The following is a 26,258-nucleotide window of genomic DNA, read 5'->3' as shown; positions in this document are numbered from 1 at the left end:
ATGTAGAAATGAGATTTCGTGAGAGAGATTCCGAGAGAATAACTTCCTGCATAGCGCCTCTTCGCTCGGTATCTCAAGTTCGTCATTCTCCACCTCCAGTAGAACCTATGGAGGTAGGTCGCTCTAAACTAACATCAGAGGAGAGAGAACGAAGAGTGAAAAATAGACTCTGTATCTATTGCGCTGACTCTACTCACATGCTGAACTCATGTCCTAGGAAGTCGGGAAATGCCAGGCCCTAACCAGTTCTGGAGAGGTAAGGTTAGGGTCCCTGGAGTCCACTCCATGTTCTACGAATGTGAAAGTTTGTGCTTTTGATGTCACTGTTTCCTTTGCTACCAAATCCTTTGTCTCTCAAGCACTTATAGATTCTGGAGCTGCCGTAAATTTTATCTCTAGTTCCCTAGTGAATCAATGGTCTCTACCAGTGATTTCCTTAAAGGTACCCATTGCCGTTACTGCTATCGATGGGTCACGTATAATTAATGGTCTCATTACTCAAAGTACGTCTCCACTGACTCTTCAAATTGGAGCCTTACACCAGGAAAAAAATTCTTTACTGATCCTTCCTGTTACTACCAGTCCCATCGTACTAGGCCTTCCATGGCTTCAACTTCATTCCCCTCAGATTGACTGGAACACTCCTCAAGTCACTTCCTGGGGTCCCGAATGTCATCATCGTTGTCTCTCTCAAGTTGTTCCGCTCAAAATACAGCAGTCTTTTTTTTCACTGTGTCCTCCGGGTCTCCCCCCACAGTATGCTTCCTTTGCGGATGTGTTCGATAAGGTTCAATCAGAACGCCTTCCTCCTCATCGGGCATGGGATTGTCAGATTGATTTACAACCTGGCAAGAATCCTCCTAGGGGCCGTGTGTATCCACTTTCATTACCTGAGACTCAAGCTACATCTGAGTATATTAAGGAGAACCTCCAGCGAGGATTTATCCGACCTTCTACCTCCCCCGCTGGAGCGGGGTTCTTTTTCGTAAAGTAGAAAGATGGATCATTACGTCCCTGTATAGATTTTCGTGGACTCAATGCCATTACCATCGAAAATCGGTATCCTATTCCGTTAATTACCGAGCTCTTCGATCGCATTAAGGGAGCCCGGATCTTTACCAAGTTGGATCTTCGAGGTGCCTATAATTTAATCCGGATCAAGTCCGGAGACGAATGGAAGACAGCTTTTAACACCAGGGATGACCATTATGAATATCTAGTTATGCCCTTCGGGTTGTGTAACGCCCCCGCTGTCTTCCAGGGTTTCGTGAATGTGATCTTCCGGGACTTGCTGTATGTCTGTGTCGTCGTCTATCTGGACGACATATTAATTTTTTCCCAGGATCTGCCCACTCATCATCAACATGTGGCAGAGGTCCTTCCCAGACTCCAAAGAAATTCTTTATTTTGCAAATTAGAGAAATGTTCATTTGAGTTATCCCAGATTCCATTCCTGGGATATATTGTGTCCGGAGTCGGTCTTAAGATGGATCCAGAAAAGGTGAACGCTGTATTACGTTGGCCCCAGCCAACTACTCTCCGAGCAATCCAACGTTTTTTAGGTTTTGCGAATTATTACAGACGCTTCATTCAAGGTTTTTCGTCCATTACCTCTCCTATAGTGGCCCTGACCCGCAAGGGGGCTAACATTAAGCTATGGTCCTCCGAGGCTCTTCAAGCTTTTCAGTCTCTCAAAGAGTCCTTCTCTTCCGATCCTGTTCTTCGACAGCCTGATGTGACGCTTCCCTTCTTCCTAGAGGTAGACGCCTCTAATGTTGGCTTAGGGGCCCTATTATCCCAAAGATCGGAGCAACAAAAATTCCATCCTTGTGCCTTTTATTCCCGAGGTCTTCTACCCGCGGAGAGGAATTATACCATCAGGGACAAGGAGCTGTTGGCCATAAAAGCAGCATTAGAGGAGTGGAGATATCTACTGGAGGGAGCTCGTCATCCTGTAACCATTTTTACGGATCACAAAAACCTGTCATATCTACAGTCAGCTCAATGTTTGAATCCCCGTCAAGCAAGATGGTCTCTTTTCTTTTCCCATTTCGAACTTATTATAACTTTCAAACCGGCTTCCAAAAATAAAAAAGCAGACGCCCTGTCTCAGGCATTCGTGACGTCCTCAGACGTTGAAGATGGTCCTAACCATTCCTTATTAGACCCCAAGTGTGTGTCTCTGGCCACTTCGTCCACCAAGGTGCTACCATTTGGGAGAACCCTCGTGCCTCCATCTCTTAGGAGGAAAATTTTGTCTTTGTTTCATTCTTCACGTTTTTCTGAACATTCGGGTGAACGCAAGACCTTAGAAATCCTTTCTCGAAGCTACTGGTGGCCCTCTATGAGGAAAGACGTCAAAGACTTTGTGGCCGCTTGTGAGCTGTGTTCCCAGTTTAAAACTCCCCGCAGAACACCAGCGGGATTAATGCAACCACTACCCATTCCTTCCAAACCTTGGACCCATATTAGTATGGACTTTGTCACCTATCTTCCTCCAAGTAAAAAGTGTAATACCATCTGGGTAGTGGTGGATCGATTTTCGAAAATGGCACATTTCGTTCCTTTGACCGGTATATCTTCTTCATCTACTCTGGCTGATCATTTCATCAAAGAGATTTTCCGAATTCATGGATGTCCTTCTGAGATTGTTTCGGATAGGGGAGTGCAATTAGTTTCCAAATTCTGGCGAGCCCTTTGTAAAACCTTGGGTATTCAATTATCACTCTCATCTTCCTACCATCCTCAATCAAACGGAAAGACCGAGAGAGTCAATCAAGATCTTGAAACTTTCATTAGGATGTTCTCCTCAGCCAACCAAGACAACTGGGTAGATTTACTCCCATGGGCTGAATTCGCCCATAATAACATGTATCACGAGTCATCTTCAAGAAGTCCATTCTTTGTGGTTTACGGTCACCATCCGTCTTTCCCGGAATTTCCTGCCCTCCCTCCCACCAAAGTTCCTGCTGTGGAGACTGTTTGTCAGAACTTCAAAGATATCTGGTCTCAGGTTAAAACCTGTTTTAAGAAGACATCTGCCAGATACAAGTCCTTTGCGGATAAAAAGAGACGGGCTATTCCACCACTTAAGATTGGAGATCGTGTATGGCTTTCTACCAAAAATATTCGCTTGAAGGTTCCATCTATGAAGCTCGCTCCTCGTTTCATTGGTCCATATAGGATCACTCAAGTGATAAATCCAGTCTGCTTCAAACTTCTACTACCTAAGAACCTTTGTATCGCCAACGACGCCTTCCATGTGTCATTACTCAAGCCTCTTATCATCAACCGTTTCTCTGTTCCTCCTTCAGCACCTCGGCCAGTTCAAGTTCATCAAGAGGAGGAGTTTGAGATCACTCATATATTAGATGCAAAAATTTCGCGAGGAGTTCTTCGTTTCCTTGTACATTGGAAGGGCTTTAGTCCAGAGGAGTGTTCGTGGATCCGGGCAGATGATCTCAACGCCCCAGCTCTTCTAAAAAAATTATATTCCAAGAATCCGGGCAAACCCGGCTCCATGTGTTCTGTGCCCACCTTTAAAAGGGGGGGTACTGTCACTGTCACTGTGACCGTGAGTGCCTCTACGCTGGTGCGTGGCTCCCTAGCCTTTCTGCCGGCACCTATCTTGAACTGCGGCCGTCCGCCATCCTGATAGACTGCGCATGCGCAGCACCCAAGAACTCTTGTGACTGTTGCTTTTAATCTAATTGTTTGATCAGGCAACTCTCCCTATTTAAGGCACCTGTGCTCATTACCTCATTGCCTGATCTTGAGTCTCATTCCCTGTGAGTCTCTGAAGGTGTTTCCTGTGTTCTACTAGTGTCTTCAGTTTCCTGCTGATTCCTGTTCTACTCATTGCTGGTCTCCATACCCGCTACTGTCTCCTGTGTACTACTAGTGTCTTCAGTTCCTGTGGATTTCCTGTGCTACTCATCGCTGGTTTCCATACCTGCTACAGTCTCCTGTTTCCTGCCTGTGTCCTCAGCTGGACTCTGATTACCGGATCTACTCACCTGTTGTTCCTAAATTCGTCTCTGCCATTCAGCGTCTCTGCAGTCCCTGCATCTTCCTGTGGACAGACTGTTCTACTGGATAGCGGTATGCCTATCCATTATTGACTTTCTACGTTTACTCTGCATATCCGCTAGGACAAGTTTCCACTCCCAGCAGCGGTATCCATACCCGCTATAGACTGTTATTGTTACGCTGCATATCTGTTTGGAATTAACAGTACTACTCAGTCGTTATATGCATCATTGTGATTGACTATCCTTTATTGGCCTGCATATCTGTGCTGAGCAAGTCTCTACCAAGCAGCGCCACATACCGCTATAGACTTTGCTGTATACGCTGCATATCTATTGGGATCAAGTTCCTCTGTGCTCTCAGTGTCTGCATCCTATTATCCTTTGTATACCTCCCACATCTGCTCACGTCCATCCTGATCTCCGTGTTCAAATCTGCCTTTCCACAATATCAGCTAGTCGCTGACTCATTGACAAAGATTGCTGCAAGTCACTGACTTTCCTATTCTTTATTGGCATTCGCTCTCCATCTGCTGTGATATATGTTCCGCTAGTCACCCTGCTACCAGAGGACCGTTGTGTTAACTTCACTACTCTGGTAAGCCCAGTCTTCTGGTGAATTCCTGGGCAAGACTCCTAGTGCCCGTGACAAAAGGCTTTTCATTTGAGAAAGGCACACTTTTACTGTAATATGAATTTACATTCTCCATGTGTATCCGGTATGAATACTTGCAGTAGCCACTTTGGGGTTTTATATATTGATGTTTTAAAGTTTTAAGTATAAGAGCATCCACTTCTTTTAGCACTTCACAAATAAAAAAGGTAATACGCCAGGATTTGAGTCCTGTTTTTACCTTCTTTTGTTTCGAGGAATTATTTTTATTTATTTATTTTTTTATTGTTGAAGTAACATTATAGCACAGTACAATACAATGAATACATACCAGTGCATAAATAAATTCAATACATATAAATAACACCCCAAAGCATATGATACAAAAAATAAATTAATTAATGCAAAGGCTGGAGACATTGCACTCAACTAACAAGACCTCCAGTTGAATCCAGATCCTCCAATATAATTGGAGGGTCTTCCAGTCAAATTCTCGTCTCATACCAAGTTCTATACTGAAAACATTGATGAATAAGGTTTCGTAGGCAGACTATTAATACAACTTTGCCAAATAAGGAAAAACTTTTCAACATAAGTTTCTTTGTATAGCGATGTCTCCAACTAATCCATCCTAAACACCAAATTTTTTTTATTCTTAAATAAAGTGAAGGTAGGGGGCTGATAATAAATCCAATGATGTAATATACACTTTCTAGACACCGCTGAAATAATAGCCAGAGAGATCAGTCACTCCAAGTATCGCCCATTCCGGAGTGAGTGGGCAACTATTCAAGATAATCAAAAGCATATTGTTACACCTGTCTCCAAAAACATTTAATTTTAGGACATTCCCACATAAAATGCAGAAAAGAGTCACCAGAAGATCCACATTTCAAGCACATATTTTCAGATTAGCCCAAAGCATAATAACGTTGGACTGACAAAAATATTAAGAAACATCTCCCTATATGAGCTAGATGAAACAATAGTATAAGAATAAAATAAAGTTTTAAGAAGACAATCCATAGGGAGTTCCGGGAATATTGTGAGCTATTGCGATAAACCAGAGGAAATTGTAGAATGATCAAATGATCTACGAAGAAGTCGATAATGTAAAGAAACAGCCCTCCAAACAGTCACAGGCAGCATCAGTACATCAATGAGTTCATTAGACCAATCACGTGATGTCAATTGTGCAGATATTGTAAAAGCATAGTGTGCAGCTTGATAAATGGCTAACCAATGTGTCCCTGGTATCTCATATTTAGACAAACATTGAGTAATCGTCATCGGTTTAAACTGAGATACATTTATTAAAAATCGAACATTACAAATGCCCAGATTGCTCCACGCAGAAAAAAGATAAGAGGCTTTACCACTATGAAAGGCAGGGTGCCCCAAAAATGGTAAAAACAAAGATTGGGAACTATTTCAATAAATTTTTTCCACAGGGCTTTCCAAGTTATCCAACTGAACATCAATAAAGAATTATCTAAGATATCTTGAGAAATATCGGCTTTGTGCAAATGTAGAAAAGAAATTAAATCAACATTAGGCAAAAATGAATGATCCATCCTAACGTCAGTATGTAGAGTTGTATAATAGAGCCAATCCCAAATAGTATGCAAAATACTAGTGGAATTATAAATGTTTAAATTCGGAAAATTAACTCCCCTTTTTGATAGGCTTTGTATGAGCTTAACAAAGATAATTCATGGGCGTTTATTATGCAAATACATTTTTGAAATTCACAGTTAAGAAGTAACTCGTGAGCCCGGGTCAGAACTATGAAAAGGATTTGAAGGGGTATAGTAATTTGGGAAAGGAAATAATTTTTAATAAATTGATTCGATCCAAATATGACAAAGGAAATTTCATCCAACTCTGAATTTCTTAGAATACCCGTTTGATAATTGGTTTCAAATTAACTGAACATAATTGATGAAAATTTTTAGGAATTTGTACTCCTAGATATGTTATAGCAGAACTTGCCCAAGAAAACGTACTTTTTTTAAGACATTGAGGTATTGAAGAGAAATTAATCATCATTTCGATTGATTTATCTCGATTTAATGTTAAAATCAGATACAATGCCAAAGTCTGTAATGGCATCCAAAATATAGTTAAGAGAACTTATTGGGTTAAATATATGAAGAATCGTTGGCAAAAACAGTGATCTTAACTTCAGATGTACCCGAATGGATGCACTTAAAGCTTGGCACAGCATCTAGAATTTGAAATAGTGGGTCGAGAGCCAAATTAAATAATAGTGGGGACAATGGACAACCCTGATGGGTTCCCCTTGTCATAATAATGGGATCACTCTTCCGACCATTAACGGCGAGAAAGGTAACCAGCAAATCATAAAATAAACTAATAAATGCAAAAAAATAGAACCAAAAGCTCTGTATAAAAACACTTGTTGAAGGTAAGTCCAGGACACCGTGTCAAAAGCTTTCTCAGCATCAATGCTCAAAAGGATATCTTCACCATTACCCAAACCTCTTTGGGATGATGCCACAATGGCCGCAATAGCAGTCCCGACTTCGAACAGAATGTCGGCCATGTGTAAATCCTAACTGATGTGGTGTAAGGAGTTGGGGCAAAATGAATTGTAATCTATTAGCCATGATCTTTGACAAAATCTTAAAATCCTGATTAAGTAAACTAATCGGTCTGTAAGAAGTAACTAAATCAGGGTTTTTTAGGCTTCAATATAAAAATAGTGTACACTTGATTGAAAGAAGGATAGGAAGGTTTAGCAAGATTAAGTTTACGGAACGGTATACCTAAAAAAGGAGTAATCCACAGACATAGCATTCTAAAAAATTCCGCAGTATATCCATCGGGACCAGGTAAATTATTATTATAGTATTATAGTATCTCTAATCTCCTCTTCAGTAATATCTGCATTTAAAAATTATCTTTTGCTCTATAGTAAACAATGCAGTATAGCAACCTATAGCAGCTTAGCAGCCTCCAGAATGATGGACCGAATCATTCAGAGTAGCTGTATAGATTTGTACATAATAGGAATGGGAAAACTGATATAATCTCACTTGTTGTCATACATCTAGACCCAGTGACAGGATTTTTAATTGCAAGTATTTGACTGTTTTTTGTCCTCAATTTTACCATAGTTGTAAGAAGTTTACTTGCCTTCTTGCCCCATCCCCAAAACTTATTCTTAGAGTAATCAAATCTAAGTTGAGCATTATAAGTTAAAAAACATTCCAAAAGTTGTCATTCTGAATTATACATAGAAAGAGTGTCCTCCGAAGGAGCAGTTAAATAGGTATTAAAAGCGTTAGTTATACCTGTATGCAAATTACTGTTTTTTTTTTTATAATACTCTCGCCAAGTCTTGGCCAAATATGAAATAATATGACCCCTCAACACAACCTTAGTTGTATCCCAGAATAGAATAGGGTCATCCCAGTGAGATAAATTATCATCATCAGAAATTGCGAAAATACTCCGAGTTATACAGTTTCCATGGATCAATCGGAGAATGTCTATGTTTCAAACACTGAATGTTCCCATTGTGATCTGGGCAAATGTGGTGAAATTTAAAATTTATTCAAATAAGGATCAGCCACAATAATAAGATTTGCAGTATCCAGCTATAACAAAAAAGCTAATAATAAATTATAAAAGTCGCTATTTCGGAGCATTTGGAGCATTAATATTCAGAAAAGTGAATCGCTCTTTATTAATTTCAGCATTCGAGAGAAGAAACCTACCACCAGGATCAACAAAATGGGCCAAATCCCCTAATACTATAAATAGATCTAGACAGGTGGGGAGAATTGAGGCTATACAAAGGGGGGGAGAATGGAGGCTATAAAAGGGGGGAGCGAATTGAGGCTATACAAAGGGGGGAGAGAATGGAGGCTATACAAAGGGGGGGGGGGGAGAATGGAGGCTATACAAAGGGGGGGAAAATGGAGGCTATACAAAGGGGGGGAGAATGGAGGCTATACAAAGGGGGAGAGAATGGAGGCTATACAAAGGGGGGAGAGAATGGAGGCTATAAAAAGGGGGGGAGAATGGAGGTAATACAAGGGGGAGAGAATGGAGGCTATACAAATATACAAAGAGGGGAGAGAATGGAGGCTATACAAAGGGGGGGGAGAACGGAGGCTACAGAAAGGGCGGGAGAGAACAGAGGCTGTACAAAGGGGGAGAGAATGGAGGCTACAGAAAGGGGGGGATGGAGGCTACAGAAAGGGATGGGGGAAGAATGAAGGCTACAGAAAATGTGTGGAGGAGAGAGTGGATGCTACAGAAAATTGGGGGGGGGGAAGAATGAATGCTACAGAATATTGGGGAGGGGGAGGGGGAGGAGGCTGGAGAAAATGGGGAGATGGGGGATTACACTTAGAAATATCCTTGAGTTAGAGACTATGGGCTCTATGTACTAAAATAGTGCAGTGACAAAATGCAGCTATGCATAATGAAGCACCGCTTTAATTCACCTTGCTGGGGCTACTCTAGATAGCTTAAGCTTTGCCTAGGGTGCCGAGCAACCTTGCGCCGGCCCTGCTTATCAGATTGTCAAATTGCAGATTGTAAACTCAGGCCATTAAGTTCCTAGACCAAGCCAAATTAAGTTGAGCTAATCAGCTGGCCATTACCTGATATCTAATAAAGAGTAATAGGGTAAAAGAAATGTAACAATAACAGAAGATCCACATACTCCTGTTATACTCTGGCACTAGGAGCAGCTGACATCAATAAAGTATACTCAGCAGAGTCCGATCATAAATCCCATCCCAACCAGGTCCCATCCTCCATTTGCCACTTTCCTGCACCTCTTTGACAGGCCCTTACAGCTTATGAAACTTGAAACTTCAGCACATATGGTCGGGCACTAACTCTTCAGTCCTCAGTTCTCAAACAAATATTTGCAACTTGAATGACAGATAAGCATCACGCAGAATGCCGGGACACCAACAAATCACCTATATCAGAATGATTATACAGCTCCCTGTTTCCCATACTGAATTCCAGTTCAGGCTCCACTCCAAATAACCAGCAGCATATTCACCCAGCAATTTAAGACTTGAATCCGATGGAGAAGTATTGCAGAGAGCTGCAGCAGGTGATCTGCTTGTCTGCCTCTATCTCTGGGTAGCTATCCACTCCCACAATGACTGGTTCGCAGAGAATACGTAGAGCTCCTAAAACTTGTGACTGCGTTCAACAGACCGCCTGCTTAAGGTTCACAAGGAATTGTTTAAAGGAGAAGTTCCAAAGAAGAAACTTTAAGGGGCACATTTATCAATCATCGGCAAAAATGAAAAATAGTTATCGCATGGATAAGGATTGAACTATTTCTCAAATTTATGAAAAACGGATCACAGAAACAGCAGTTCCGAAAAACTGCTGTTTCTCTGATAAAAAAAAATCATACTTACACCCCTCTTCGGAAGGGCTGTCTCAGGATCTCCTCCAGGTGTTCTTCGCTCCTCTTCATCCTTCAATTGTGCATGTGCATTTCGAAGAACTGCACATGCGCACAAAGATCCCTGCTCTGTCTCTGCAACGATAGAGAGCGGTGAGTGACAGGGAGGGATCATGTGATCCCTCCACACATGCGCTGTCCAGCTCTGCTTTTTGGAGCAGAGCTGACAGCATTGGATTTTTTCAATTATGATAATGTACGCCAGCTTCAGCTTAATTTCACGGTAAGTGCACGAAAGTGCACGATCGTGCTTTCTTAAATATGCCCCTAAGAGTGATCATTGAAGCTCCCCAAGAAATGTAGACAGTTAAGGTAAAACCTGGATCCTTTCCCAGCACAGTCAACTTAAGGGGCATTCCTTATCGCAAAGATAAGGATTTAAAGTTTATTTTACAAAACTTTACCAAGAACGGCTGTCATGAAAAACTGCTGTTCATGCGAAGTTAAAAACGTACCTTTTCATTGCCTCTTCGTTCCCGAAGCTGCTTTGCAATGCACAGAAGCCTTGTGTGCATGCTCAGTCTGAAAACTTCGGGCATGCGCACAAACATCCCTGCACTTCACTGTTGCAGAGCGATGTGTGACAGTGCACATGCGCTGTAAAGCTCTGCTCTTAGCAGAAACGGTAATGTACGGCAGCCTGAGCTGGCGTACATGTGAGGGATCCATGTGAGGCATCCAGTGGGTCCCTCTCCGCTCTTGCAGTCGCTCCGGCGGCGCATGTGCGGTTGACTGAGACATGGAAGCAATCAGAGTTCCCCGCTCGTTCATCTGTATTTTGGTGCCACAGCAAACCAATCAGGGCTCGCCGCGGCGTTGCTCAGGGATGTCATCAAACATCACAGCGTCTATTTAAGGCGCTGGCGGCCACGGGAATTGTTCAGTCGGCAGCAGTGCAGGAAGAGTGAGACTCCGCGTGCAACAGGACAGAGGAAGCAGCAAAAGGAAAAGACAGCAGCCGGCGCCGACCAGTGGAGGTAGAGAGCCCATGTCAGGGCTAAGAGCGCCTCTGCCTCCTGAAGACCCAACAGGGACAACGGAAGAGGCCAGCGGTGAGCAGGGAGGACGACGGCAGGGGGTACCCCAGGAGAATACCCCTGAAGATGTCAGAATAAGGTAGGGCCCTGTTGGGCAACCCTTCTCCCGGGCCCACACCTGCACTTCTGTTCATAATCCTTTGGTCGGCCTTCAGCCATTTTCCCTTTCATCAGGCATAAGGCCTGTGGGCACAGTCAGGTATTAGGCCTGTGGCGCGGATAGGGGGCACAAGGCCCGGGCGCAGCTAGCAGTAAGTTTAGGGCACTAGGCCCCATAGGTAGTGCGTAAAAGGGCACAAGGACCTAGCAGCAGGTTCTGGGCACTAGGCCCCATATGTAGTATTAAGAGGGCACAAGACCCTAGCAGCAGGTCCTGGGCACTAGGCCTCAGAGGTATAAGGCCCTAGGAGTAGAGTCTGGGTGGAAGGCCCAACCGGTATTGATAGCAGAGTGTAGACCCCTGTTCTGTAGCACAGCGCAGGATCCCTCCATGTTGGTTGGAGCCCTAACACAAGGTGAAATAAGGTTTTTTTCTGTTGTGGGACATACTTGGGATTTGGGACACTCCTCTTGTTACTGCTAGTCTAGTATCAGGACAGCCTAGGACATTGGGGATCTTCTTGTGTACTGTATAACCGTGTGTATTGCTTGTTGTTGTTTGGTTGCACCTCTCTCTGCAGGAGTAGTCATCTGGCTCTCTTCCAGGATAGGCCTTGTCTCCCGGTCCCCCCTCTCCCCCTCCTGTATCCACTTTGGGGAGTAGTTAGTTACACATACGGTCAGGTGTAGGATACACAGTAGTTTCTCTCCTCATACGTCCCTGGGGCTGCGCAGTGTTGGGTGGGCCGTGGTTGAGTTCCCCATTGCCTGCACAGCACAACCCTGGTGAGTTCCGTAGGCCCCGTCTACGGTTCCACTTGGCTGCCTGACGCTGAGTTCCGACAGGCCAGCCTGACAGTTCCAGTTCAGGCGGTGTTATCACAGTGTGTTATCATCTGAGTTCTGGCAGCTGCCACTGACGGTTCCAGGCGGAGGCATCTGACCAGGTGGCGTGCGGGTTCTGTGGGTTCCACCGCAGTGCCTTGGCACTGTGCTGATCCCCCTAGAAAGAAGTCTTCCGGCTTGGTAAGTCCCTAGCAGTTGGGTATTGTAGCTTTCCACCATAGGCTCATGGTTAGAGTTGTAGGTGGCACAGTGTGGCCATTACCGGTATAGAAGGACGCACGGAGGTAGGGTAGGTGTTACCCGGTAAGTATATTCTGGCGTCCCCTTGGTCGTTACGGACTCCCACCTTCTGGTGGGTGGAATGCGTGTGAGGGATCGTTCCTATGTCCTCGTATTTGTCGCGTCGAAGTAGTAGCCAAGAGTAAAACGAGGTGTCTCTGCCTCGTATTCTTCACCTCGTACATCGCCCTCCCTCATAGGATAGTGGGCCCTCTCCTTTTGCTTCCTCCGCAGGGGTCGTACCCGTGGTTGTGCCAGAGAGAAGGATAAGTCAGGGGGGTTCCGGATCGAGAGTCCGCGTACGGTAAGCTGGTCCATAATGTTCCCTCGGGATCAGGTGAGTAACTGGGGTGTAGGGTAGGGGATTGCCTCGTGTTTGTGTACCGATTTTAGCCCCCGTTACATGCATTACCGTATGTGTAAAATAATTTTCATTCATTGTTAAATTGAGGTACATAACAGTCACCATAGACATCTATGGGGACTGCTATTTATCACAAACAAAAGTGTGACGCAGCCAATGCACTGTTGATAGATTGGGCAGATACTTCAATTGGCATCTATTGCCAGAAAACAGCTGTTTTCGGGGAATTCACATGAAAATTAGGTTTAATAAATAGGTCCCTAAGAGACAGAGGGTCCTATTTAAGTAACACTGCATATTATGAAAGATACTTTTACATCCTCGCATAGATGAGGATTGAAAGATATCTCATATTTATTAAAAAATCAACACAGGAACAGCCGTTTCGAAAAACGTCTGTTCCTGTGAAGTGTATCACTTACTTTACACTACTTCTTCTCTTGCGGTCCTTTTGCGATGTGTTTTCCGGCTTGATTGAATCCCTGTGCGCATGCTTGAGCTGGCGTACATTAACATGATTGAAAACCTAATTTCGGTCATTGGTAAATAGCGTTATTGAGCAGTCCCCATACACTGTTATGGGGAATGCTCAGTAAAACGAGATGCAAAGTAGCAGATATCTACGATATATGCTGCGATGCTATGATAATAAATCTGAAATTTGCGATTAATCGATTTAAGTGGGAAATTAGGCCCCAGAACAACTACAAGAATGAAGCATTTATTCAATGTTCCTTTAAGAGTTTTGATTCTCTCAATATTAAACAGTATACTTACTATATTTTAGTATATAATACAAAAATGACATATTTAAAATATCCTGTAAAATATATTTTTACATTTGTTGAGCAGTGATGTCACTCCAGTAAAAAAATATAATTTATATATGAAGAGCAGTGATGTCACTCCTATCACATCAATTATTTTGACAATGTTCAGCGATGGAATGCATATCTATCAGAAAAATTAAAATACATCTCGAGATAAGGATAAAATCCAATAATCATCTTTGCTGTAATTTAAACTGTTGGTATTTCAAAAAATAATATACTCCTAAAAGAAAATACAGTATATTAGTCATAAGGAGTTGTGTAACTATAAAGCATGAGTTCGCAGAAGGGGTCCGTAAGGAGTAGGGGTGTACTTATGGGGGGTTTCCAGTTGCCTTGCAACTCCGCAATTCCAAGCTTAATTTTAACATTTGTCCACTCAGAGAAGCAGAGAGGCTGCTTCTCTTCCAGGGTGGTAATACTTCTTACATCACCAGGTCATGTGAGTGCTGTAGTCACATGGTACACAGGGCAGATGGGCTGCTGCAAATGTACTTGTTCCAGTGTAGCTGCTGAAAGTGATAGAGAACCAGGTAGAGCAGTGTTCTAGCAACAAACATTGCAATTTCTACTGAATTCAGATGGAAATATTGTCTTCCCTGTCAGTCTTATTCACACGTGAGGTGATTTTCAGGTATTAATTCCAGAGAAAAGTCTCAAACACAGGACACATTGAAGTGTGTTAGTTTAGAACGTTTACATATCAGCAATCTGAATACAACATTGTGAATGAGTTTTCCCAAAGTTGCATTGCATGTCCTATGTTTATTAGTGCTAACACTAAATGAGATTTACTTAGTGTAGAGGAATTACAGTTCTAAAGATTAACCTATAACATAACTGGGAGGAATAAGGCCTAATCTTAACTGCAGTGTAAATATGGTATATCAAATGAATCCATTGATAAATTGAGCTACTAAAGTGTAAAATGGGAAGTCACAGGGTCTGTTGTGTGTTTATTCGGTGGCTCTGCACATCCCGGTGTTAGAAGATAGCACTGTCACCTGTGTCAGCTTCAAAGACCTCATGGGGTAAGCTATATCCTGGCCTAGGATGGAGTTTTGACACCTGAATACACTCTTGGGAATCGTTCATAGGTAAAAAAGAGACTGAGTGCTGGAATCCTGTGTAACCTCATACAGTAAACACTTTCAAGTCACAAGTGCTCATAGTGCAGTTTGTAACAGGTAAAGGTAGTCAGGGGAGGTTTCCTGACAAAATAGAGATGATATATTGTTTGACGGTGTGAATATAGGATAAGATATTATATCTGGGAGTAGCCAGAGGGGGCTATTCTTGAAACTTAGTAATGGTCAGTGATCAATCCTAATTGTGCTTTGGCTTTGCTGTAGTCCTCTTATGAATCCCATAGTGAATTCCACAGTGGGTCCTGCCCCAGGCAAATTTATTTAACACTTTCAGATTGCAGTACTTTAAAGGAAATACAAAAGATGGGGAGAGGGGGAAAGGGGGGGGGGAATCTAACAAGTGCTTTCTAGGAGCTTTTACAAAACCATCATATGTGTATACTGCTAATTTTTCATGCTGACCAAATACTATACATAGGCCTTGTATAGTTATCTATGATAACAGAACCTTTATATATCTTTATTTGACAGGTAACAGGTGCATACTTGGGGGGAAGGGGGGGTGTTCCAATTGCTCGAGAATGGTGGAGTCTAGTACCCATGTCTGGGAATAGTTTTCTCACTGGCAGGGGAAGATCGAGAGAGGAATGACTCAGGAAGTGGGAGCTCACCAAAAGTTTCTGGTCAGGTTCACTAGTTGCAAAGGACCTTACTGCATGCTCACATCACTATATCTCCTGGATAGGCTGTATCAATGTGGTCAAAATGAATATACTCCCCAGACTTTTATATGCACTTATTGGTGGGTAGAGTATTCACTGGGAGACAAGTGCAAAGCTTTCAAACATCTTGTTTTACTATAAATGCTTGTTATGGTAGGAGTATGGTAGATCTGACTGAAAAGAAATTAGTATGTGTTGTAATGCCGCCCTTGTGAATCAAACAAGGGGACACGTCACTCGTACATATTTGCAAGTATATAAATATGTCTTTTATAATATATGCTATGTATGTCAATATTTAATGTATATAAATATGGAATGTATAAATAATACATATGTTATATTAGTGAAGTGTAAAAAATATGTAAACGAGACAGTTCAGATTGGGCGATAGCTGGCCTTCCCACACAAGTATCTATAACTCACATTGATTTTGTTAACAAACATCTGTTTAGACAAGACAATGCAATTGAATTTGAAAGTCCACATTCTGAGAAATTAAGAGACAGAATTTGGCATATTGGTCACCCAACCAGCAGACACTTAGCAGGTGGCAGCACTAGTAACATGCTGAAAACAGTTAGGCATTACAATGAGTTTCAAAAAGTCCCCCCAAAAAAGGGAGCTTTGGTGCAAAAATGTACTACAATGAAGGCTTCAGAAGATTTTTGGGAAAAAGTGGAGGAGCCAAAAACGTGCAAGATGGCACCCACCCACCAATATGTTGAAAAGAACATGCACATAAGTTAACAAATCGAGCACTTTTGTGGCTTAAATGCTTAATTTGACAATCATTCTGATTATGACTTAAACCTCGATCAAGCATGGTTGCCAACATGTATTGTTCCAATTTCAAGATGCTGCAAACCATTGGGTCCTGGCGACGTGAACAAAGAATTTGATCCACAAGGCCAACATACTTTGCCAAATCGCAAATTTTTCGTCTCCTCCTTCAGCTTCTCCAGCTGCTTTTCCACTACTTTAATTAAGACTTCACTCAGGCTGACAGTGTCTGAGCTCAATTAATTTGTTACAATCTCAAAGAGTTTCAGTAGCTTGCATAAAACACTAAGGATTCTCCAATGTGCTGGTGTAAGATAACATGTCCTCCCTCTCTCAATCTCATGGTTTTCTGTGTAGGTCTTGATGGCTTGTTGCTGTTCCTCTAGCCACTGAAGCATATAACGTGTGGAATTCCACCTTGGGCCTGTTTCATTAAGGATCTTAACTTGACAAAACCATGTTACAATGCAAGGGGTGCAAATTAGTATTCTGTTTTGCATATAAGTTAAATTCTGACTGTTTTTTCATGTAGCACACAAATATCAACTTTAAATTTCAGTTTACAAATAATCTATCAAGTATTTGTGTGCTACATGAAAAAACAGACAGTATTTAACTTATGTGCAAAACATAATACTAATTTGCACCCCTTGCATTGTAACATGGTTTTGTCCAGGAGACTGAAATAAGACGTTTCTCAAGTTAAGATCCTTAATGAATCAGGCCCCTTGTTACTATCTCTTGCTTCAGTTGGTGGCATGGCACATGACATTTTTTTTTGCAGCTGCTGCAATGATTTACATGCAGTCACAGAATGTCTAAAATAGCCAGAAATTTAACAGGCCATGAACAATATCTCCTGCACTGACCTCTCATTTCTTAAGAAATTCTGCAACACAAAATTTATTGTTGTAAGTTACAATGCACACATCATCTTTGCTCCATTATCGACAGTGAGGAACCCTGAGGAGAGTCTTAGCTCAGTGAACCATTTTGCTATCACATTCCTGAGTTTTTCATAAAGATTAACAGCAGTATGTTTCATGTAAAGCCAGCAATACATAGAGTAGCTTGCCTTTGAATGACCTGGCATTGAGCGCTAGATCTACTATGCAGAAAGAATGAGGAGGATGATATCTACTGGTACTCCTGCTGCTGCTGATGGTGATAAACCTACTCAGTGGGCTGTCACGGTCTTTGCTTTGACCAGGACCACTTGTCCACATATCCTTAGTTCAGTGCACTGTCGTTACTTCTGTATAGATTTCTCCCCCTCAGCAGCAGGTGTAGCATACAAGGATATGTCTTGGTAATCATGGATTGCATTAGGGGAGTTAGTTAAAATTTTACATTTGGATGCTATACCACATATAGCGGGTGAAATAAGTATTGAATACATCAACATTTTCTCAGTAAATATATATTTAGTATAGTTATTGTAATAAAATTTACACCAAATGTCAGCAACAACCCTTGCAATCCACACATGCCAAGAAATCAAACCATAGTTTTATGGCCACCAGTGCGGCATAAACTCATAGAACAGGTAGAAGAGGTCTTCACCTTTAGCAGCCGCCTTTCCCGTAGAGACTGGTTATGCTCACAGGTACTCGGATGCGCCCAGGTCTTATGCTCAGAGTAGTATGAGTTTATGCTAACACGGCAGCGCACAGGTACAGGAGGTAACACAAGGTGTAGCGGCAGGCCAGAGATCAGCAGACTGGACAGAGCCCCATAGAGGATGTCAGGTACAAGCAAAAATGTCAAGGTCACAGGCAGCTGTTCAGAGTCTGAGTACAGGCAAAAGATTGGGGTCACAGGCAGTGGTTCAGAATCCGGGTACAAGCAAAAGGTCGGGGTCACAGGCAGTGGTTTAGAGTCCGGGTACAAGCAAAAGGTCGGGGTCACAGGCAGTGGTTCAGAATCTGGGTACAAGCAAAAGGTTGGGGTCACAGGCAGTGGTTTAGAGTCCGGGTACAAGCAAAAGGTCGGGGTCACAGGCAGTGGTTTAGAGTCCGGGTACAGGCAAAAGGTCATACACAGGTAATCAATCCAAGGTTTCAACACCAAACACTAAACAAGAACAGGAGAAGGCAGCAGTACTGGAACAGAACGCTATAACCGGCAGTGAGGCTCAGACCTCACTGCCTTAAATAGTACTAAGGACCAATCAGGACAAAGGAGGACAGGGCTGTCAATCAGCCTCAGGAGGCTGCTAATTAATTACTAGCTAGAACTGGCATACTTAATAACATAAACCAGGAAGCATGTATAAAAATATAAGTGAACCAGTTTAAATCATATGAGAGCTCCCCCTGGAGTTGGAGGATGTCCCTACACTATCCTACATCTATGCCACAAGGATAATAACAGAGCATAGAAACTAAAGCACGCGCCGGCTACTAGTTCACGCCAGGATGCGGCGTACCACCGCGGCTCGTGACACATAGATATCCATAATTTAAGGTTTGTGTAATAATTAGAGATGCTCACTGACCCCTGTGAAATGGTTTTCGTTTTGGATCTGGATTAGCTTTGTGTTTTGGTTTTGGGTTGTGACAAAACCACCCTCGTGCGTTTTGGTTTTGGATCTATATTTTTCGGGAAAAATTGCTAAAATATGCTAAAATCACATCATTTAGCTCATTTTTTTTATTCTACATTATTATAAACCTCAATAGCAGTAATTTCAAGTCATTTGCAGTCAATTTTGACCACCTCACAGGTCACAATATTATTTTCATTCACTTTGGGACAAATACTGCAGCAATTTGGCTGGATGTAAGCAATGACTCAAACACACAGCAGTTTTTACCACATCTAGGACACATTGGCTCACAGCAGTGGCAGAAAAGAAAAGTGGGGCAAGATGTTATTGTCCTTGGATCATGAAACCAGTTATGGTTAATTTGATCGCTCCATCTATTTCTTGGATAACTGAGGTAATTCTACAGCTAATACATGGCAATGAGCGCTGCCCCCCGCCCCGGGATGCGTGCTTTTATCAGACACACACCAATCCAGGGTGCACTAAAAAGAGTTATTGCTATTCCCAGCAAAAAGTCAGTTCATCAGTGAGCATCGAATCAGCCCCAATTCCCACAAAATTATAATCTAGTTAGGTACATTTGATGAAAAGTGCATATTACAAACACTTGCTGAACCAGCAACAAAGTGGAAGGTAATACATATACACGTCTATTTAGATATCCATGCTTACATTACTTCTGCAAGCAACATTGTTCTTTGTTATTAAAAACGGTTCAAAAAATTAAAAATAATCCTCCACCATTCTTTGGATGTTGGTAGTTGATAGTAGGATCAGGTGGAGTTACAGCAGAGGTGTCACTAATTCTGGTCAATTCTTTTACAGTAGACAAGACCAGGGGCTAGATTTACTTAGCTGCGGGTTTGAAAAAGTGGGGATGTTGCCTATAGCAACCAATCAGATTCTAGCTTTCATTCATTTAGTACCTTCTACAAAATGATAGCTAGAATCTGATTGGTTGCTATAGGCAACATCCCCACTTTTTCAAACCGCCAGCTTAGTAAATCTAGCCCCAGATGTCAATATGTTGTGTTGAGTCATCTGCATCATCAATGGTTGTCTAAGAGTTTTGCTAAGCACACAACAATATATAGCACATGTCGGTAATATTAGCACACAGCGGTAGCTGAAAGGAATAATGGTGCAAGATGGAATTGTCCTTGGTCCCTCCCACCCACCCTTATGTTGGATCTTAAAAAGTACATGCACACTTTAACAGACCAAGCACTTCAGCCACAAAAGTGCCACTCCTTGTGGCTGAAGTGCTTGGTTTGTTTGGGCCTCCACAAAACAAGGTAACAATGGCCTTAAGCCACCTAAGATAACAGTGCTGTTAATTAACTCTACTTTAGCAAGATGTTGTTGTCATCATCCTCAGCCTCATCTTCACCCTCATCAGTGTGTACATCATCCTCACACATTATTTTCCCAACAGCTTGCCATGAACTCGCTTCAAATGACGTAACATGGATGAGGTTCCTAGATGGTTAAGGTCCCTACCTCTACTGATTGTGGCTTTACAAACACTACAAATGGCTAGACAACTGTTGTCAGGATATGGGTAAAAATAATTCCACACATAAGAGGTGGATTTTTCGGTCTTATGCCCAGGCATGACAATAGCCTTCTTCTTATCACGTGCAAGAACTGCTTCCACTGTTGCAGGACTTACACAAACAACATCATTCTCATCAACATCCTCATTAGCGTCCTCATCAGCTACACAAATCTCCCCCTCATCCTCTTCTAATTCCAAAGTGGCATCCTTAATTGGTGTATCACCGGCTACACTCGGGCTGTTCAGGCACACATCAGCAGAAATGCTAAAAGGGGCCTTCTTTATGTGTACACTATCAGAATGGTCACGATTACACATAGCACTCGTGCATGGACTCTCCTCAGGGATTAATGTCATTTCTGAATCTGAGCATACATTTTCCTCTAATGCCTTACTGTTTTCTTCCAGCTCGGCTTTTACACCACTTTTGGAGTCCGAATTACTTGGTCTTGCTTGGTCACGAGTGACCTTACAAGAAGATGCTTCAGTAACAATTTTAGATCTTGCACTCATAGAGAAAGGTGAAGGCTTCATTCATTACTTTCCACTGCGTGTGTAGAAAGGCATGTTGGCAATTTTTTTTTTCCGGCAGTTAACTTTTCATGGATTCCAGCTCTTTTCTTCTTCACCCCGGTAAAAGGTGTTTTTTTTCCCTGACTTAAAAAGACTATGTGCTTTTACATAGGCTTTACCAGATGATGTACAGCTGCTTGCTGCTCCTGCTCTTTTGTGTATTACTGTAAATCCATTTGGATAACGCCCTACACTTATTCGTGCAAATTCAGAAAAAAAGCCTGCAAGGACTTGTATATTTGTATTTCAGCAATGAGAAATTCAGCAATGGAGCTCTTGTCTTTGGGTGTATATAACACCCTACACTTTTTGGTGCAAATTCTGAAAAAAAAGCCTGCAAGGACTTGTATATTTTGATTTCACTAATGACAATTAGCAATGGAGCTTTGTTGAACACTCCTACCACCCTCCTCTTTCACTTCTGTACGTTTGCCTGCCCAACTGCTCTCACTCTAACCTACCCCATCTGTATCCCTCTCTCAAATGGCGCTAGATCACTGTGGAGGGCGGTATTTATAGATTCCAAAATTCGCGAGATCCGACGACGTCACAATGACGTTTTGCCGCGTCTTGGAATCCGAAAAAGCGCAAAAGTACCGAGCCGGATCGGTTCGGTACTTGGATACCTTAAGTTCGGGTGGGCTCGGTTTTCGGGAAACAGAGCCCGCCCATCTCCAGTAATAATGTGAAATGACACAGGGAATAAATATTGAACACATGAAGGAAGGGAGGTGCAAAAAGACATGGGAAGCCAAGACACCAGCTGAAATATATCAGTAAGTAGAAAGCAATACTGCCAGCTGGTTCAGCCACAACTGATGGCCTATAAAAAGGTATCTCATTACGAAGGTGTCACACAAGAAACATCTCATGATGGGTAAAAGCAAAGAGCTCTCTCAAGACCTTTGCTACCTTATTGTTGCACAACATACTGATGGCATTGGTTACAGAAGGATCTCTAAACTGCTGAATGTTCCAGTGAGCACTGTTGGGGCCATAATCTGGAAGTGCAAAGAACATCATTTCACCATAAACTGGCCACGACCAGGTGCACCTCATAAGATTTCTGACTACTGCCAGTACTGGTACTGGGCTGCTCCTGATCTGCACAGTGATCCATGGTTGCCAAGAGGTGTTATGCTGCATGAATAGATTTGGAGCTAATTATAGATGCCTGCCACCACACCTGGAGAATGTACAATGAGTAAAGGAAAGGAAGGAATGTTATCTTACGAACTCTTATGACACTGATTCACAATATACTTTTAACAAACAACTTTTATTATTGTTGGGTAGTTGTTCTGCTCTGAGTCAAAGACAAGAATGCAACTCACACCCTTTTTGGGGTGTGAGTTGCGTTCTGACCCTCAAACGCAAACACCCTTTTTTAATATGGATGTCACATTCCACTTGCTTACATTTCACATATCGCCACTCTAAATTTTCACTTTTGACCAATATATATATATATATATATATTTATATATATATATATATATATATATATATATATATATATATTTATATATATCACACACATTTTTTTGTGCATAGAAATCAATAAAATCTGGCCTTGAAGTACGTACTTTGCTTCAGGGTCATACTCGGCCCATATCCTTTTAAACTCATCCAAATGATGTGGACCCAGAATTGACCAATCACGAGTCAGGTAGTCAAAATTGTCCATGATAACAGCCACAAAGAGATTAATGATCTGAAAGATAAATCAGTTATGCATGAGCACTGATGCCAAAAAACATTAGAGTTGGTACAGTGGAAAAATAATCTGATTGATATATTTAAATAAACATACCAGGAAAGCACATAGCATGTAGAAACTAATGAAGTAGAAGTAAGCAAAGCTTGTTCCGCATGTGTATTCTTCACCAGGTAAAAAATCTGACGCTGGGTCACATAGCTTCCCATAAGAACAGGCCAAAAGGATTTCATGCCAGGCCTCCCCTGTTGCACACCTGAAAAAGTAGTAGTAACATATATGAATTAATTTCTCAGTTTTGAAATACTACAAGATAGAACAAAAATCTGAGATGTTTGAGTTTTATCTTACAATATCTATCTATCCCCTTATTATGTGAAACACTACTTCTTTAATTGATAGGCTATCAAAAACACAACAAAATGAACAAAAGTAATTAATATGATAGGAAAACTCCATGGCGGTGCCTCTGATGTACAATTTAATATATCTTCTAACAGGGGAGAGTATGACCAACTGGCCATTAAAATAAGAATGATAATCAAATTAGAACATTACAAAGTAATGTTGTAGTAATTGTAAAGCGCTATGTAATTTGCTAGTGTTATATAAACTGATGATGATGATGATGATAGTACAGGAAGAGTCTTGCAAGCAGGAATGTGAGGTAGCAGTAAAAGAGGATAAAAGGGACAGGGCACTTGCAGAACAAAGTGGATAAATGCAAAAGAAAGTAAGACAAACCCCAAAAAGTTTTTTTAAGTATATGAATGGCAAAAGGATTAAAAAAGATAATATAGGACCCTAAGAAGTAAGATGGGAGAATTGATAAATGATACTAAGGAAAAAGTAGAGGTATTAAACACTTTCTTTTCTTCAGTATTTACTAGAGAAGAACAAATGGTAGGAGTAATACATAAAATGGAAATGAAACCGTACCATTAATTAATACTTGGTTGTCAGAGGAAGAAGTCCAAAGGAGCCTGAAGTATTTTAAGATAAATAAAGCTCCAGGTCCAGGTGGCTTACACCCAAGGGTCCTTATGGAGCTAAACTCAGAAATAGCTAGACCGCTATTCTTTTTTTTTATCAATAATGATTTTATTAAAGTTTTTTCCTTTTGGTTGCATAGTACATAAAAAAAACAGAAAAACATACATTGTAAAATACAAGGGGGGATAAGGGAGGGAAAGAGGTGGAGGCAATACACATCAATATGAAGCAGAAGCATGAAACATTACCACTCTCACTTTACAGATTTTACAAGTCGTTTGAGAGACAATATGGATAGTAGACCCTTGGTTTTACTGTGAGGGATTACACGGTGTTCCCCCAGAGACCGGCAGGACTGAGGATTTGGCTACATATTGATTACAATCAAACCATATGATGTGGGGACAGGAGGCAGAGGAGGAGTAAGGGACTCCCAGCGTTTCCATGTCACTACTTAACTGAACCTTAGAAATTATCTTGCCTATGGAAGACAGCGTGGGTGATTTCCAGGCTTGGGCAATCACCACCCGGGTGGCTAAAGAAATGTGGTCTATGACATATCGATCCCCGAATAACACTTGTGAGGGAAAGAAATGAAAGAGAGCGACTTCTGGAGTACTAGGGATCGGGGTTCGAATAACTTTAGAAAAAAGGACGTACACCTCTGCCCAGAGATCTCTGACCACTGGACAACTCCAAAAAACTCGGAAAATATCCCCTATCTCTCCACATCCACACCAACAGGTCCTGGCCTGATCTGGCCATATCTTGTGCAACCTATCGGGGGTCATATAGAGTCTGTAAAGTAGCTTGTAAAGCATCTACAAGTGATTCAAACACCTCGACATCCTGTGGGCATTTTGGTAGATTTTGTCCCACTGATCTGAGTCAAATTCCCTGCCAATATCCCTCTCCCAGGCTAGCTGGGAAGAGGCCTTTATCGGATGTTGAGGTAGGTGTACCAGAAGGAGATAGCCGCTTTGTTACTTCCAGTTGAAAGTCTGGATAAAAAGATAGCTGGAGGGTGTTGAAGGGAGGGACCCCATGGGTACACGGACTGTAGCCAATGCCTAACCTGGAGGTACTTGTAAAAGTCTTGATTAGGAATGTGGAATTTATCCCTTAATTCAGAGAAGGGTAATAACCCTGAGTCAGAGTAGAGCTGTTTGAGATTGGTGATGCCCCTTGTATACCACAGAGAGAGATTTAGATTGGGGATAAGTTTCGATACTGCAAGTAAAGAGAGATTAGAGGTAGGGAGGTTGTCAGGGATAGAGGTCTTTAGGAACTTGTCCCAGGTTGTCAGTGCATCACACGTGAGACGTGGGAGGGTAGTCTGAGGGGGGTCTCCAGGACCTGGGAATCCAAAGAAGGTCAGCCACTGGAAATGTACTATTGAGGCCTCTCTCCAAGTCAACCCAGGATTTAAGGGAACCCAGGAGAGACCAATACCGGACCTGAGCTAAGATAGCCGCGTCCTGGTATTTAACCAGATCCGGCAAGGCTAAGCCCCCTGTCTTTTTTGAGTGTGCCATAATTGAGTGAGCTAGTTTAGGAGGTTTCCCTTTCCATACATAAGAGGTAAGTAAGTTACGTAATTTATCCATATAAAATTTGGGTACCTTAAGAGGCAAAGTCCTAAATAAATACATCATTTTGGGCAGAAGAGACATTTTAAACGCAGCTATCCTGCCTAACCAGGAGACCTCATAGTGTTATTATTATTATTATTAATATTTATTTATAAGGCGCTACAAGGCATCCGCAGCGCCGTACAGAGACAAACAAAATCACAATACAATGGGAGACAGCACAGTACAGTAAACACAGCAACTCAGTACGCTCAATGCACAGCTAGAGAGGGCGGGGAAGGGGGAGGGAGGATCCGAAAACGACGGGGCCCAAGAAGGGGGGCGCGGAAGACAGGGAGACCCCCAGGGGGGAGGAGGGAGCGAAAGTGGATGTGGGGTGGAGGACCTTTGAGGAGGAGGGCTAAGTAGCTGGAGAGCAGAGTTAGAAGTGGTGGAAACAGGAGGAGAGATGGCCCTGCTCAGAGGAGCGTACAATCTAAGGGTAGATTAAAAGCGTGTTGCCACGCTTTTGCCAGGGTGTTTAGCTGAATCAACAGAGGACCATAGTTGGCCTCCAAGAGGGAATCTAAATGTGAGGTTATCATGATTCCCAGATAAGGCATGGAAAGAGACCTCCAAGAATACGGGAAGGCCATCATTTTGAGCGACCCAGAAGGGGCTCTGACAAGTTAATAGGAAGAGCGTCCATTTTAGTTGTGTTTAATTTGTAATAGGAGGCCCTTCCAAATTCCTGTAGTATATCATGTAAGAGTGGAAGTGAGGTCTCCGGACTAGTCACGTACAGCAAAATGTCGTCCGCAAAAAGACATAGTTTGTGAGTGGTGGCGGCTAAAGTGATGCCAGGGAGTTGCTGATGTTGCCGGATTTGCTCGGCCAAAGGTTCAATTGCCAAGAGGAAAATGAGGGGTGAAAGGGGACAACCTTGTCTGGTACCATTTGAGAGTGTAAATTTGGCTGATGAAAAGCCGTTGCTGTAGACCGATGCGGAGGGACCCTTATACAAAGCCAGTATAGACTGCAGTAATCCCCCACTAAAACCAAACCGGGTGAGGACTCGCGCCAAATAGCCCCAGTGAAGCCTATCGAAGGCTTTCTCCGCATCTAGCGACATAATTAATAGT

General features: G+C 42.3%; 1 protein-coding gene across 1 annotated transcript in view; it reads right to left on the bottom strand.

The window, feature by feature from the left end:
• The window catches only part of CACNA1S (calcium voltage-gated channel subunit alpha1 S), a 451,977-nt gene that overhangs the window by 62,862 nt on the left and 362,857 nt on the right, over nucleotides 1-26,258 (bottom strand). Inside the window, exons 33-34 of the mRNA XM_075195636.1 lie at nucleotides 22,649-22,808; nucleotides 22,422-22,549 (exon numbers count right to left, since the gene is read on the bottom strand). Of these exons, the coding sequence (XP_075051737.1) occupies nucleotides 22,422-22,549; nucleotides 22,649-22,808 (288 nt within the window). The remainder of the gene's footprint in view (nucleotides 1-22,421; nucleotides 22,550-22,648; nucleotides 22,809-26,258) is intronic.

The sequence above is a fragment of the Mixophyes fleayi genome, chromosome 2, assembly GCF_038048845.1.
Source record: "Mixophyes fleayi isolate aMixFle1 chromosome 2, aMixFle1.hap1, whole genome shotgun sequence".
Classification (NCBI taxonomy): Eukaryota; Metazoa; Chordata; class Amphibia; order Anura; family Limnodynastidae; genus Mixophyes; species Mixophyes fleayi.
Note: the sequence above shows the minus strand (reverse complement) of the source record. Positions and strands in the feature narration are given on the sequence as shown.